Source organism: Pagrus pagrus (genome assembly GCF_965226575.1).
Source record: "Pagrus pagrus genome assembly, chromosome: 11".
Taxonomy (NCBI): domain Eukaryota; kingdom Metazoa; phylum Chordata; class Actinopteri; order Spariformes; family Sparidae; genus Pagrus; species Pagrus pagrus.
Genome location: NC_140195.1, coordinates 30,809,196 through 30,822,194, shown reverse-complemented (window position 1 = coordinate 30,822,194; position 12,999 = coordinate 30,809,196). Strand labels below are relative to the sequence as shown.

The following is a 12,999-nucleotide window of genomic DNA, read 5'->3' as shown; positions in this document are numbered from 1 at the left end:
TTGGCATTCAAGGCTCATTTTAATTCCTGGACAAGGATTTGATGATCTTTGTAAGAAAAATAAGTAATACTGTACTTCTTCTGATAGGACATGAACACAGCATTTCAGATGAGAGGAAGCACTATTCAAATCTCTGCCGGAACTCACTGGTCCCTTTCCTTACCATATTTGGCCAACTACAGAGTGCTGACACATACAATGCCACAATGGCAAATGGTCAAAATCTACATTACTGATGGCTTAACAGCCTGGCAGTGGATCAAGTAAAGAAGTGTGCATTTTAAACACCACAAATTGTACTGGTCTAACTGCTATCATGGCACAAATGATAATGCGTGCTCCAGGCTCATGCCAGGGCAAGAGCATACAGTGGGAACATTTCGACTATCACTTTATCATAACTATCATTAATCAATGGTAAAGTAATATTAAATTAACCTTTAGTTAATAGTTATTTCACTGTTAACAATGATGCTTTATAAACCATTTATTAAACAATTGTTTATCGTAAAGTTGCAACCCATGTTCATAACACTTTGAAAGCCAATAATTGGAACCGATATACGTTTACAGGAAAAATAAACATCTTAGTCTCAAAGTCAAGAATAAGCCAGTGATGGAACAACAACTAAAATTTACTCAAGTACTACTTATGTACAATTTGGAGATACTTTGCTTCAGTATTTCTATTTTCTGCTACTTAATACTTTCACTTCACTTCATGTATTTGATAACTAGCAAACAAATTCAGATTATTATTATTATTATTTAGTGCTGATCAGCCATTATTCTTGGCATCAGTGTTGTGCACACTGTGACCATAGAGTGGTGACCACTAACAGTGAAAGGATTCTGCATCAGAGCAAAAATACTGTATTTAAAAAAAAAAAAATACATATTTTATCAGCAATTAACGATCATCATAAAAATGCTGAATACTGTCCTCAATAATAAGCTAGACTGATAATCAGTCTACCCCTAACAAATACTGTGTAGTTCATCCATAAACATTATTAAGATGGTCTTTATAGAAATGCAACTGATGTTTAGAAACCTTTACAATTACTTAATAAATGGTTTACAAAGCATTGTCATTGTTGTCAGCACAGTTAGATAACTATTTACTATAGTTTTAATTAACTATTCATTTACCATTAATGATGGTCATTATTAAGTGTTACCACACTTCTTTAAAAAAAAGAAAAAGAAACACCTGGACCCTAATTGCATAGTTTTGGCTATCATTCCAATCATGTACATGAAAACATTTCACTCACTATATTTTATGAGCTCAGGGAACACCATCAATCCACTGAACTGTTCTGAAAATAAAAACTAAAGCAATTTTTTAAATATTCAACTCCAGTAAACACAACCAATCTAGAACCAGGATGTAGTCTCTAAACCATGTGGGTGTTTAACTTCCACTTCCAGCTTCCTGATTTTGACACTTTAGAATTGTCTGATGGCTTATGTGGTTGGTCTCAACTCCAAGCCCACAGTAAATCTCTACTGCCCCTACATCTCAGCACTGAAGTAGATTATACAATGTTGACAGAGCTGATAGGAATAATAGCTGAAACTAAAAGTTTTGTTTTCTACAAAACACTTAATTTAAAGCTGTCTGTTAGACCCATGCAAAACATGGTCCTGATGAATGACCACTACCACAACCATCCCAAACCCCAACTACCTAATTCTAAAAAATTCCAAACCCATTTTACAAAAATAAGAGCTGACAGTAAAAATGTAGAGCTCAGTTATTTGTTCAACATTTAACGCTGAATGGAGTGTCGGATACGTGTTGCTGTGGATTTAATCTGAGTTCAGCAATGAGTAAAGACAAACAAGCTGACTGACAATTAAGCAGTGCAATAAGTGCTTTCATCACTAGTCTATGCAAATACCAAGAACTGGACACTGGGTACAGATTTAAGCTGCAAACACAGCAGGTACTGGGTGTTCGGACTGAAAACAGCCAACAACATGTGTTGGTGAAACAGGTGAAACAAACATATACAACTCAGGAAGGCCAAATGGAGTTAAAGATCCACAAGTCTGAAGGCTTATTAGACTCCAAAACACTGCACAGCAGTTTATTGTGCTATGAGGCAGGATTTTACTATTCTGGAAATTTTTTATGAAGACAATCATATCAACTATTTCCTGCTAGAACCCTGTATGTCAGCACCCACACTGTGCGATATACAGAGACCTCAATGTTGATATTAGATGGTAACAATTGTCTCTTTGATGTTCCTGTAAGAATCATCCATTCATTTAGTTTTGTACAACTGATCTACTAACTGTTATCTGCATAAACAGACCTGATTTTTCCATTGTTTTGTAAACTAATGACAAGCCTTTGAGTCACTGAGCCTGTGTTTGACTTGGGACCACCACTGTCTGGCATACATAGAGCACACACACACACACACACACACACACACAGACACAGACACAGACACACACACACACACACACACACACACACACACACACACACACACAGACAGCTTTAGTGAAACACACACAGTAACAGGTCCTGAGAGGAGAGAGAGGCATTCATTTGAAGGCTGACTTAAGGTCATTGAAGGCAGCACGTCTCTGTTTCTGCTCCTCAGCCTGCTTCTTCTTGGCCTCCTGTTCCTGGCGGATCTCCGCCTCAAACCGGTTGGACTCACTGATGGCGTGGACCTGTCCCACAGAAAAACACAGAACAGTCAGGTGATGGAGAGTAGCCACAATGGAGCTGCTCAGCCATAAACTGGGAATCAGCTCAAAGACCTGTTGGCTGTACAGGCCCTGACATGCCAGGCTGATGGTCGGCAGTTAGTGAGCATCTGTGGCCCTAGTTTTTTGCAGTGTGTCCCGCTTGTTGGCAACTTTTCAGCGGACAGAGCACATTCAATCGGTGGTCAAGTTAAGTCAATTTCTATTTAGCAGTTCTAGACCATACTCTTACATTGACTTGTTTACAGAGACAGATGGAGCCCGTCAGTGAGAGGAATCACACCTATTGGCTGTTCAGCTAAGCAAATCAGTAAACCAGAAGAGGAACAGAAAAGGAAAGAAAATAAATTAGAGAAAGCCCCTTTAGCTTGTTGCTGCAGTATCCACGATTTTAACCATTTATAGAACACACCATTATGATAAACCTTGCATGCTGGTCGTTAATTGGAAGAAAATTTGTTTTTTAATCTGTGGATCTGGACAAACAATCACTAGTAGGGCTGGCATGCTAGTTGCAGAGCAAGATAGCAGTTTCTCCTTTGTTGGTTAATGGCAGTTGGCAAACTGAATTGAGGTGCATTACCGCCACCCTCTGGATCAGGGGGCTTAAAGTTCACAACATTACATCGATCAGCGCTGATTATTCTTGACAGTGTCCCAGTTAGTTTATTAACAAATACTAGTTGTAGCTTGGTGGTTGATTTGGTGTTGTTGCAGCAGAAAGCATCATGCCATGATGATTCAGATATGCAAACATGGCGCAGATCGTGACCAAAATGGTGACCAGCAGTTTTTTTTTCTGTCTTGATAACGAGTTTCCTTTTATGATTATTTCAATATGGATTTATTCTTCACAATCTAGCATTATCAGGGATAAAATATGGTGTGTCCCCTGGATGCATGGATAGTGAGTTCAACTCACTAGCAGGGGGCTATTACAGCATTTCCCATAAATTAACTGACAAATTACCATGACGTCACAACAACAATAAACGTTCTTCCGGGTGGCAAAAAACTCTGCGTTCTCCGCTGGCACAGCTAGTAAACAAACCTTCCATGTAATTTGATCTGGGCGCAGCGATCGAGAAAACGGAGTAAATGGCTTGAATGAATGAGTTTATTTTTGCTGGGTTCCACGTGATATCTCATTAATATTCAAAAGGTTATAGGTGTCTCTTATTGGCTAGTCATGCTGCGTCCACTCTACCATGGGATTATGAATGAATGATGTGAAGACTGAAGTGTCAAACGAAGATGCCGTGTAAGGTAAATTGCCAGGAGACCCACTGTCGGCCAGCCTAATCTACATTTCAACAGGTAAGTTGGTTCAAAAACAGACAAGGACACCTTTGACACCTTGGTCAAAGGTGATGCAGCCTAAAGGCTAGTAGCACTACTAAAGTAGCCTAATTGTAAATGAGCTTCAGCTTACCATTGAGTAGTTATTTCAGTGACTGTTGCTGTTTGCCTTACAATCTGTTGTTACAAAGGCTGTGGTAGATGGTATATTTCTCTGTTATGTAATTAAAACTACTATGATCATTTTCTGTTACTCGGATCGGATGGTACAGACTTGCGCTTTTGACGGTGAAATGGATAGCGCGCTATATTAGCGTTAGCTGCTACTCAGCTAGGCAAACACTCAACTTGCTATGATGATGAAACCAATGATGAAACTACATCAGTCATACATCAGCTTAGCCTAACACATGTTTTGCTTTCCCTATTTCATCCATTGACATTTGATCAGTAGCCTACATGACCTTAGACGTTCTGATTCTTTTTATGTTAATAGCCTACAGTACTGTACTTTTACCTCAGGCGGTGTCTGCCGATGACTAAAAGTAGTAAGCAAAAGATAATGTGTGGCTTTCAGTTATGAACGTGAAGAGAGATCTTCAAAAAAGATCTTAAGTTTACTCATGTTAGTCTTGAATTTCCCCAGTTAAAGATAATCATGCTCTGCTATGATTTTGTAGATGCAGTGCACAGCGTTCTGCCACCCGGAAGTACCTTGGCGCCTATTGTTTACAAACATTCTGAAATGTCGTATAGTCTCACAATTATCCGAAAAGTGACACCTCCCTCTTGTATCAAAGCGGTTTGTCAATGTTTACAACTTCAATGCGGCAAAAGCCACGCATCTTAGCCACGAAAAAACTTCATGACAAAGACCAGCTATCAGCAGTCCATTTCTCTTGTGTCTGTCTAGCTAACCTAGCTGGCCAGTGCAGCTCTTGGTCTGTTTTTTTATTTACCAGCCACTTCCAGCACTGTTCTTTGACTTTGTGCCTGACAAACGTGAGATTGAAACACAACTCACTGTATTTATTACATTTGATAAATGCTGACAGTGTTTATGAACTGCAGAACACGTGCTGATATGCGCACGCACGGAACAAAATGCACATTTTCCAGCAGAAACCCCGCCCAGAAAGACAACACAATGTAAGATGGCACTCCTCAGCTCATAGTTTTAAAACCAGGCAATGATTATCTGGTCTCTCAGTAAAGGTTTAGTTTCAACTCTGGACTTCTACAAGATGGAAAGCAATGGTTTGATATTGACTATAGGCTTGTAACATTTCATATATATATATATATATATATTGTATCCTCTATTATGAAATGTAATTAAGAATTATAATTATTTTTCATTATAATGATAAGAGAGTTTACCTAATGAATGGATGGATGTACAATAACCCTTTAACAAAAGGTTTGAAATAAGAGTAAAAACAGGACAACTTTTTTGCCTGCAGATCCACAGGTTTTGGACATGCAACAAATATGTGTATGGCATGATAGGACAGAAGAGCGTATGACAGATCAAAGTTCATAAATCCCCCAAGAACTTTGCTTATTAGTGCAACCAGTTAAGCAGCTAAGTCAACTTCTGAAGTGGAGATGTGAACTGAAAGAAAACATTTTATTACCCAGCTATACAATGTGTGATGCATGATGTTTGGAGGTTATTAAATAATTATTTGGCCATTCATTTGTCATTCACATTATCATTTAATTTGGATTTGTTGATGAAAAATGTAATTTAATTCATAATAAGTTTTAGTATTGTTATTGTTAAAGAATTTTGGGGTCTACTTACTTTGGCCTCAAAGAAAGTCTTGGCTCCTTTGACCCCCTCTGTTGAAACATCAATTTCAGAAAGACGAGCGAGGACACAGAGGCCGCTGTCCTCTGCCAGCTCTCCTGCTGCTGCCTTCCTGAAGATCAGCAGGAACTGAGGACAGGAAGAACAGAGAGACATGGATATAGACAGAAAGAATATCACATTGTGTGACTGATTCTGATCCAGTTTTCTTGTTTAACCTCTCTGAAGCTGAGCTTGTTGTCCAAGTCCTCGTCCACCTCCTTGATCATGTTTTTCAAGCCAAGGTGTGTCTGTGGAGCTCCTAGCTTCTCCATCATCAGCTTCAGCTCCATCAGGTCAATGTAGTTGTCTTTCCCAGCATCATACCTGATAAATCAAGTAATAAACTGGTTTGTTACAGTTTGGCTACAGAGCTGAAAGAAAATCCACACCTTCAACCATGTGCATAGTTTTGGGTTTATTTATCCAGGTTTTCTGTCTAAGATGTAATACTTCCGCCTGCCGCCCATTATAATCACCATTATAGTAACTGGTTTCAGTGGAAATACTACTTATTGTCTCTGCCTCCCCCAGAGGCCTGAGATACTGTCTTGGTCAAAGGTTTACATACACTTGTAAAGAAAATGTATATCATGGCAGTCTTGAGTTCCAATGATGTCTAGAACTTGTAAATATTACTACAGTGTTCATATTGTAAATATTATGTATAAACGAGTCAATTCTATTTCTTATCTTCTTATTATATTGTTTATTTTTTACTTTTTATTGTTGTCTATTGTAATTACTGTCCTTTGGCTGCTGTGACAAAGAATTTTCCCATTTGCGGGACAAATAAAGGAATTCTGATTCTGATTCTCTTTTTCTGTGATGAATGAGTGGAACACAAACTACTACAAAAACATTCATGAAGTTTGGTTCAGCAATGAATTGATTATAGGTCTTCTGAAAATGTCATTGTGCAGGAGCTAGGGCTTGTTTAACGCTGCCTGCAGATTTGTTTTGTTATTTATTTTTCTTATTGACTGTATGCCAGTATTTGAATGCCTTTACTATAAGAACGTCTCACAACTGTAAGAATTATGGCCAATAAGACACTGTTTATTTTTTGTTTTGAAAATAAGGACAAAAATGTATGTATATAAATAATATATATATATATATATATATATAAGGAAGTAAAAAACAGAACATACTATGATTTTGTCCAACAGTTCTCAAAGACATCTTGCTGCTGTTCAAAAATATTCATGTGTAGATCTGCCTATACTGACTTGAAAAAACTGTATGCTAGTTTCATCTTTGTATTTATTTCAGATAATATTGCAAATTCATTCTGTGTAGGAGGTTACAACTGCTGTGTGTATGTCTATGTGTGTATGTTGAAGGACAGGGGGGCTTACAAATATTTTGTGCACTCCAAATGGGGGTAAAACGACAGTCATAAACTACCAACCCCTTCCAAACCCAGCTAAATGCTGTCAGCTCTATGCTATGTACAACAGGAAGTCTGTATCTGATAGCATTTGGTCTTACATGTCCAGAAAACATTATTTCTTCCTGAATATTCACTTCATAGTCAATACAGTGGCTAAATATGGCAAGTTCATCGATATTCAGTTATTGATTTATTTACTCTATGCAAAGAAGATGCGTCACCCCCATTCTTCAGAAAAAGAGACTAGCTAGCCTAGCCAACAGCTAAAACAGGCTAATGTTTTAGCCTGTTTTAGCCAACAGGCTAAAACATTACCTCCCTTGCGGAGGTAATTATGAACAATTACTTAAACCAACCAGTTTTTGATGGACGCTGTTAAGACATGCACAGACAAGACTCAGAATATTCCTATAAATTATCCTCTCAAACAGCCTGGGGCTCGAATCCACATTAGATATCACAGCTAAAATATACTGGCTGGTATACTGGTATACTGGTAGGAACTAACTGAGTCTTCTATTAGGGATTGAGATACTAGAAAAAGGTCAGTTCTGAGGCTAGCTGTCTGATGCCAGCAGCCGATATACTCTCTGCATTAGCTCTTGGTGGGGAGCTATCTAAATCCTGGCCTAAAATTTGATTAAAGTCAGCTCCTAATATCATTTTAGTGTTCTCCAGTTCTAAAGAAAAGTTGGGAGAGGTGGATTATCCAAATTGGGTGCGTAAATATTACAGAGAACCACTGGTGTATCTAATAATTAGATAGTGACCATCAGAATCAATTAAAACATCTGTTTCATTGAAATTTATCAATTTACTAATCAAAATTGAAAGTCCTCTACTTTCACCTGTCCCTGTTCTTGAAAACACTTTTCCCACCCAGGAGCATTTCAACATTCAGGATTTTCTCTTGTTTAAATGTGTCTCATGAACAAATGCAATGTCCACTTTGGATGATTTTAAATATGTCAAAATGTTCTTTTTCTTAATAAAATGGTTGACTCCCTTGAGATTCCAGCTGGCTAATTTAAATCAGCTATATCTGCCATATTAGTAAAAGGATATGCATCTTGTCAGTGCTATGCATAGGTGATATCCAGGGGAGGGTCCAGTATGAAACTATAGAAATCTTACAAACACAGAAGCTTAAGGCAAGAAAAGCAAACTATGCAGATACCCAGCAAAAACCGAACAGCTGGGGCAAAGACAAACAAAAACATCCACATACCAAAACTACAAAATCTGAGAATCACCTGAACCAAACTTTTGGAAGCCCAACACTGTATTACTATAATGTCTGCTTGTAACCATATAAAGTGAAGAATAATGGCCAAAATGTGGTCTTTGTCGGCCTCTATTGGAAAACAGTTTTTGTAATTCTTCATGCATGGCCTCTTTTCGATGTTTAGATGCATCTACATTGTTCTCCAGAGCAGCAACTCGCCCTTCGGCTTCATCCATATGGGAAGTCAGCGTATTGATTTTCCCATCTATGTCTTCCACAGTCGCCTTCATTTCTTTTGTGTCTTGTTCAATATTCTGTGTAGACACACAAATTGCCCTTATCTGTGAGGCAAGGGAAGTCAGTATAGGCTCACTAGCGGCAGCATGTTGTGGGACATCTTCTGGTGGTCTGCTAACAAAGGCATCTATGCTCTTGCTAGCTTTAGCTGGCTGCTTCGGAGGCGAATCTTTGGGATGCTGAGGCTACTGAGGTTCTGGATTAGGCATTGATACTTAAGTTGTAGGGAGCTATTTGTGTTGCTAACCACTGTTCTGCGTGCAAAGAGGCTGGAGTTACTATCAATAATCTATTATCTAATGCCGAGTTTGCGGAGCAACTTTCTCAAGCTGCCATCTCCATCAAGGGCCCACGTGATCCCAATAAACGTCTCTTTAGTAAACAAGGGCAGTCTAATTATCTATGTGTTTAGATTAGTCTAATTAGGGGCACACCTACTTTCCCATCATCAAAACTTCCATTTAGAGCAATGGTCTTTGCACTTTAGAATGACGTAAATTCAATTCAGGTTTGAAGCTTTTGTAAGTGTAAAACCTGTACAATTTGTGGAGTTACCCTTTAAGGTGGACCAGCTATTCTCATTTGAATGACAAGCGCCCCTGTGCCTACCTACCTGTTTCCATCAATGCAGACTGAAAAATGTCAGTGCCAAAAAGAAGAGTGGAATGAACAGAAGTCTCTTTGTTACAGAAATATGTGTAACAAGACATAGATGCTAGTACAATACAATAATAAGTATCACGTATATGCTTTGTCAGGAATTCACAGGTTTATAAACAATATTTTCTGTATGTGTGAGAGAACTGTGTAAGTAAGGGGAAGTGGTTAGCAGAGGTGAAATAAACCCTCATTTCACCAATGCCAACCACCCACACAAACTGCTTACTGCTACAAGGCGTGTTGAAGCCTGTATGCTGGCTGACCCTAAATTCCTGCCATGCAGCTCCAAGTCAGTTGTGGAGCTTGACTCACTCTGCAGTCACACAGCAAGCAGACTCATCAACAAGTCAGCGAAATTCCCTTTTCTATTAAACTAAGTGACATGTGAATAGCCTATAATGCAATCCACAAAACACAGCTCAATTAACAACTTCAGACACACTCAGTTCACTTAACATTAGCATTGCATTAAAATTGTTATCAGACTAATATTACACCACAGCCATTTCCCTACCCAGCAGACAGTAAAGGCAGCATCTGACTCGACTATTTTAACTGGTGGTAACTTGTTGCTGACAACATCCTGTATGTTGCTTGCAATCGCTTAGAAGCACCACGTGTCCCTATGAATGCCATGACACAATTCAGAGTCAATGGGTTGACATATAGTTCTCTACAGATACTGATGAATATCGATTTGACAAAATGACAATCCCCAATCCTGGGAAAAATACGGTTTGCTTCTTTCTGGTTTTAAAGGCAGAATTACAGTAAAGTGATATCATCTGAACTAACCAGACTGTTCTACTTTTTCTAACTTAGTTAATTAACTGTTAAAATACCAAAAGGCAAAACTTAATAACAGGTGTGAACAGACAGGCTTGAAGCTGTCCACTTGTGATCAGATCACGCAGGATGGGTGCTGGGCTGAATTCCTCCAAAGAGCCCAAAAAGAGGTTTAAGATCATAGAGCTCAGCAAAGAGCAGATTTCTATAATTCAAATAATTAGCTTTCTTTAACCTTTCACCATGTGTGATCTTATGAAGGCAAAACTATGATAAGTGTCGATGTGTGTAATCACATTTAAAATGTGTTCCATCACAATTCTTTTTGACTCTCGATCAGATCACAACTGAAGAGATCAAATCAAAGCAGTTTTTAATCATTAACAGTTTTACTAAGCACACATCGGTCCTGGACGGAGAACTGAGACCATTATGCAATGGTCTATAAACAGGGAAGTCTGTTGTCTGATTTCCTTATCACCGACTTGCATAATGTCCCCACCCTGCAATCACTCAAGCTACAGGAATCCACTGGTGGGCTGCATTAGATTGAACATTAACTGGACATGGGGGCAGCGAGCTTAAATACGGATTTTTTTTCCTTTTGTCTTTTAATTTATCTGTTTCTCAGTCCATTCATAAACCATTTATCTCATAAAGTGTAACGCCCATCATATCGTGGTGTAAGATCTCAGTTGCTTGTCTTTAAGCTTTTACTTTGCTCATTAAGTTTTGTATTATTCTGTGGTACTTTTTCTAATTCCCAGTAGTAAAAACATTCTGTTTAATTCAGATATGTCAGCTTACTCAGATACATGAGTAAGCTGACAACGAAACTTCCTTATATGAGCAATCTTAACGTTACTTCCCTGACAAAACCCAGTGACTGCTATAAAATTAGAGTGGACAACCACTGGCCTCGAGGCATTTTTTTCAGATTTAACCTCCGCCCCGCGGCAGGTACCACATTCAGCCCGACTGTCACACTCACATTTTGAACATCTTCTCCATGTCTCTGATCTGGTTTCGGGAGAACTCTTTGAACTCGGTGTAGGGGTTGAAGACCTTCATGCTGGGCTGGCAGCGCTCTCCCTGCCCCTCGTTCAGCTCCTCTCTTCGCATCAGTTTAGCGCCCAGTTCCGAGTCTGCACTGGCTATCTTCGGTTTCTCTTCCGACCCATTCTGCTGTTCGGAGACGTCCACAGCAACAGGGTCCTCGGCTCCTTCTTCAATCTGCAGCCGACGGGTGAGCTTGGACGTGAGCTCGTCTGTAGCCATTTTCAAAAGACAGCGTTATTCAGCTAACTACAGTAGTGGAGAAAGCGTCAGCGCACAGGCTTATAGACCTTCTGTAGCCTTCTTAGAGCCTTCTGTCCGGTAGCTTACACCCCTGTTTGTAGGCTGTATACGGGTAATTGTGCAAGAGACGAACCAAACTGATTCTAAATATATTCGCTTATCTAACGGTTAGTTTTAATTTCCAAAGCTCAAGCTCTGAGCTGAGATAAATACCTCTACTTCAGGATGTTGTATATTGGCTCATTATCTACGTAGCCTTCTGTAGCCTGTCATGCTGTCACCACGCCTTTTAAAGAGACAGTACTGAGTCACATGGGCTGCACAACACGGTACATGTCATGTACAAGTTGAAAAAAGTGAATAACGCACTATTGTCTCCGCTCCGCTCCGTTTTGTTTTTTCTTAATAAAACATTATGTAAAATCGGTGCAGGAAAAAAAATGCAACTTCTTTAATCTTACAGGTAGGTTGTTAGTTTGACTGAATCCCCCTTCTTAAACAGCCTAGTTCAAAACGTAGTAATGACATTAGAGTATATGTGCTTAGCAATAGATATAGCCTAACTAATAACTAATAATAATAATAATGGGCTGATTAACCTACTGATAAAATTATCAGAGGGCCAGAATGAGGTTGGTAAAGGGCCACATTTGGCCCATGGGCCGCTAGTGGAATAGGTTTGTGCAGTGCCGGTCCTAGCTTACATGACACCCTGGGCGAACCTCACCTTCAGGGGCCCCCCACCCGAAAAAAAGAACAGAAAAAAAAATCATTCACAAAATTACTTTTATTAAACTAATATTCCCAATATTATCATGACTGATGCTTCATTTGGAAGCAATTTGTGATGTGATTGACTTTAGCCTACTAATTGCATTAGTTGTGCACTATTAGATGATCATTTCTCATTTTGGTTTGCACTAACCGGGCAATTTCCATACTTGTATTTATTATTTATTAATAACAATACACTGCCCACACTGTTTATAATTACACAAATTTGTACATTTTATGTTTATACAATTTTATTTCTATTTCTGCTCTAGCTCTTCTTCTTACCTTTTTATTATATTGTTTATTTTTTACTATTATTATTGCTTATTGTTATACTGAACTGTCCTTTGGCTGCTGTGGCGCACAAATTTCCCAGTTTGCGGGACTAATTAAGGAATTCTGATTCTGAATCTCCTGCTTCACTGCTGCCCCGCACCAGTAGGAGAGCTGAGGTCCAGAGGTGAACCTATCCCCCGCCCCCCTCCCCTTCTTCCACAACCTCTGTTTAAGAGACTTTCTCAGCAGCAGCAGATGCACCTTTACAAAACAGAGGGCTACCAGCCGCCCACTCCCCACACGGCAACATGACATAATTTATTCGACATGTAATTTATGATTATATCATGAATGTTCGGCGAATTTAAAAAATATATAATCAAAATTACATACCTTTCTCCT

The 12,999-nt window shown here is 39.0% G+C and overlaps 1 protein-coding gene across 1 annotated transcript; it reads right to left on the bottom strand.

Annotated features, from left to right (window-relative positions):
• efhd2 (EF-hand domain family, member D2) lies at positions 1-11,813 on the bottom strand. Its single transcript, XM_084367392.1, has 4 exons — positions 11,240-11,813; positions 6,064-6,211; positions 5,840-5,974; positions 1-2,697 (listed from the first exon to the last, which is right to left on the bottom strand). Exons 1-4 carry the CDS (start codon positions 11,524-11,526, stop codon positions 2,566-2,568), a joined length of 702 nt encoding a protein of 233 aa, XP_084223518.1. The 5' UTR covers positions 11,527-11,813; the 3' UTR covers positions 1-2,565.
• Between the last annotated feature and the right edge of the window lie 1,186 nt (positions 11,814-12,999).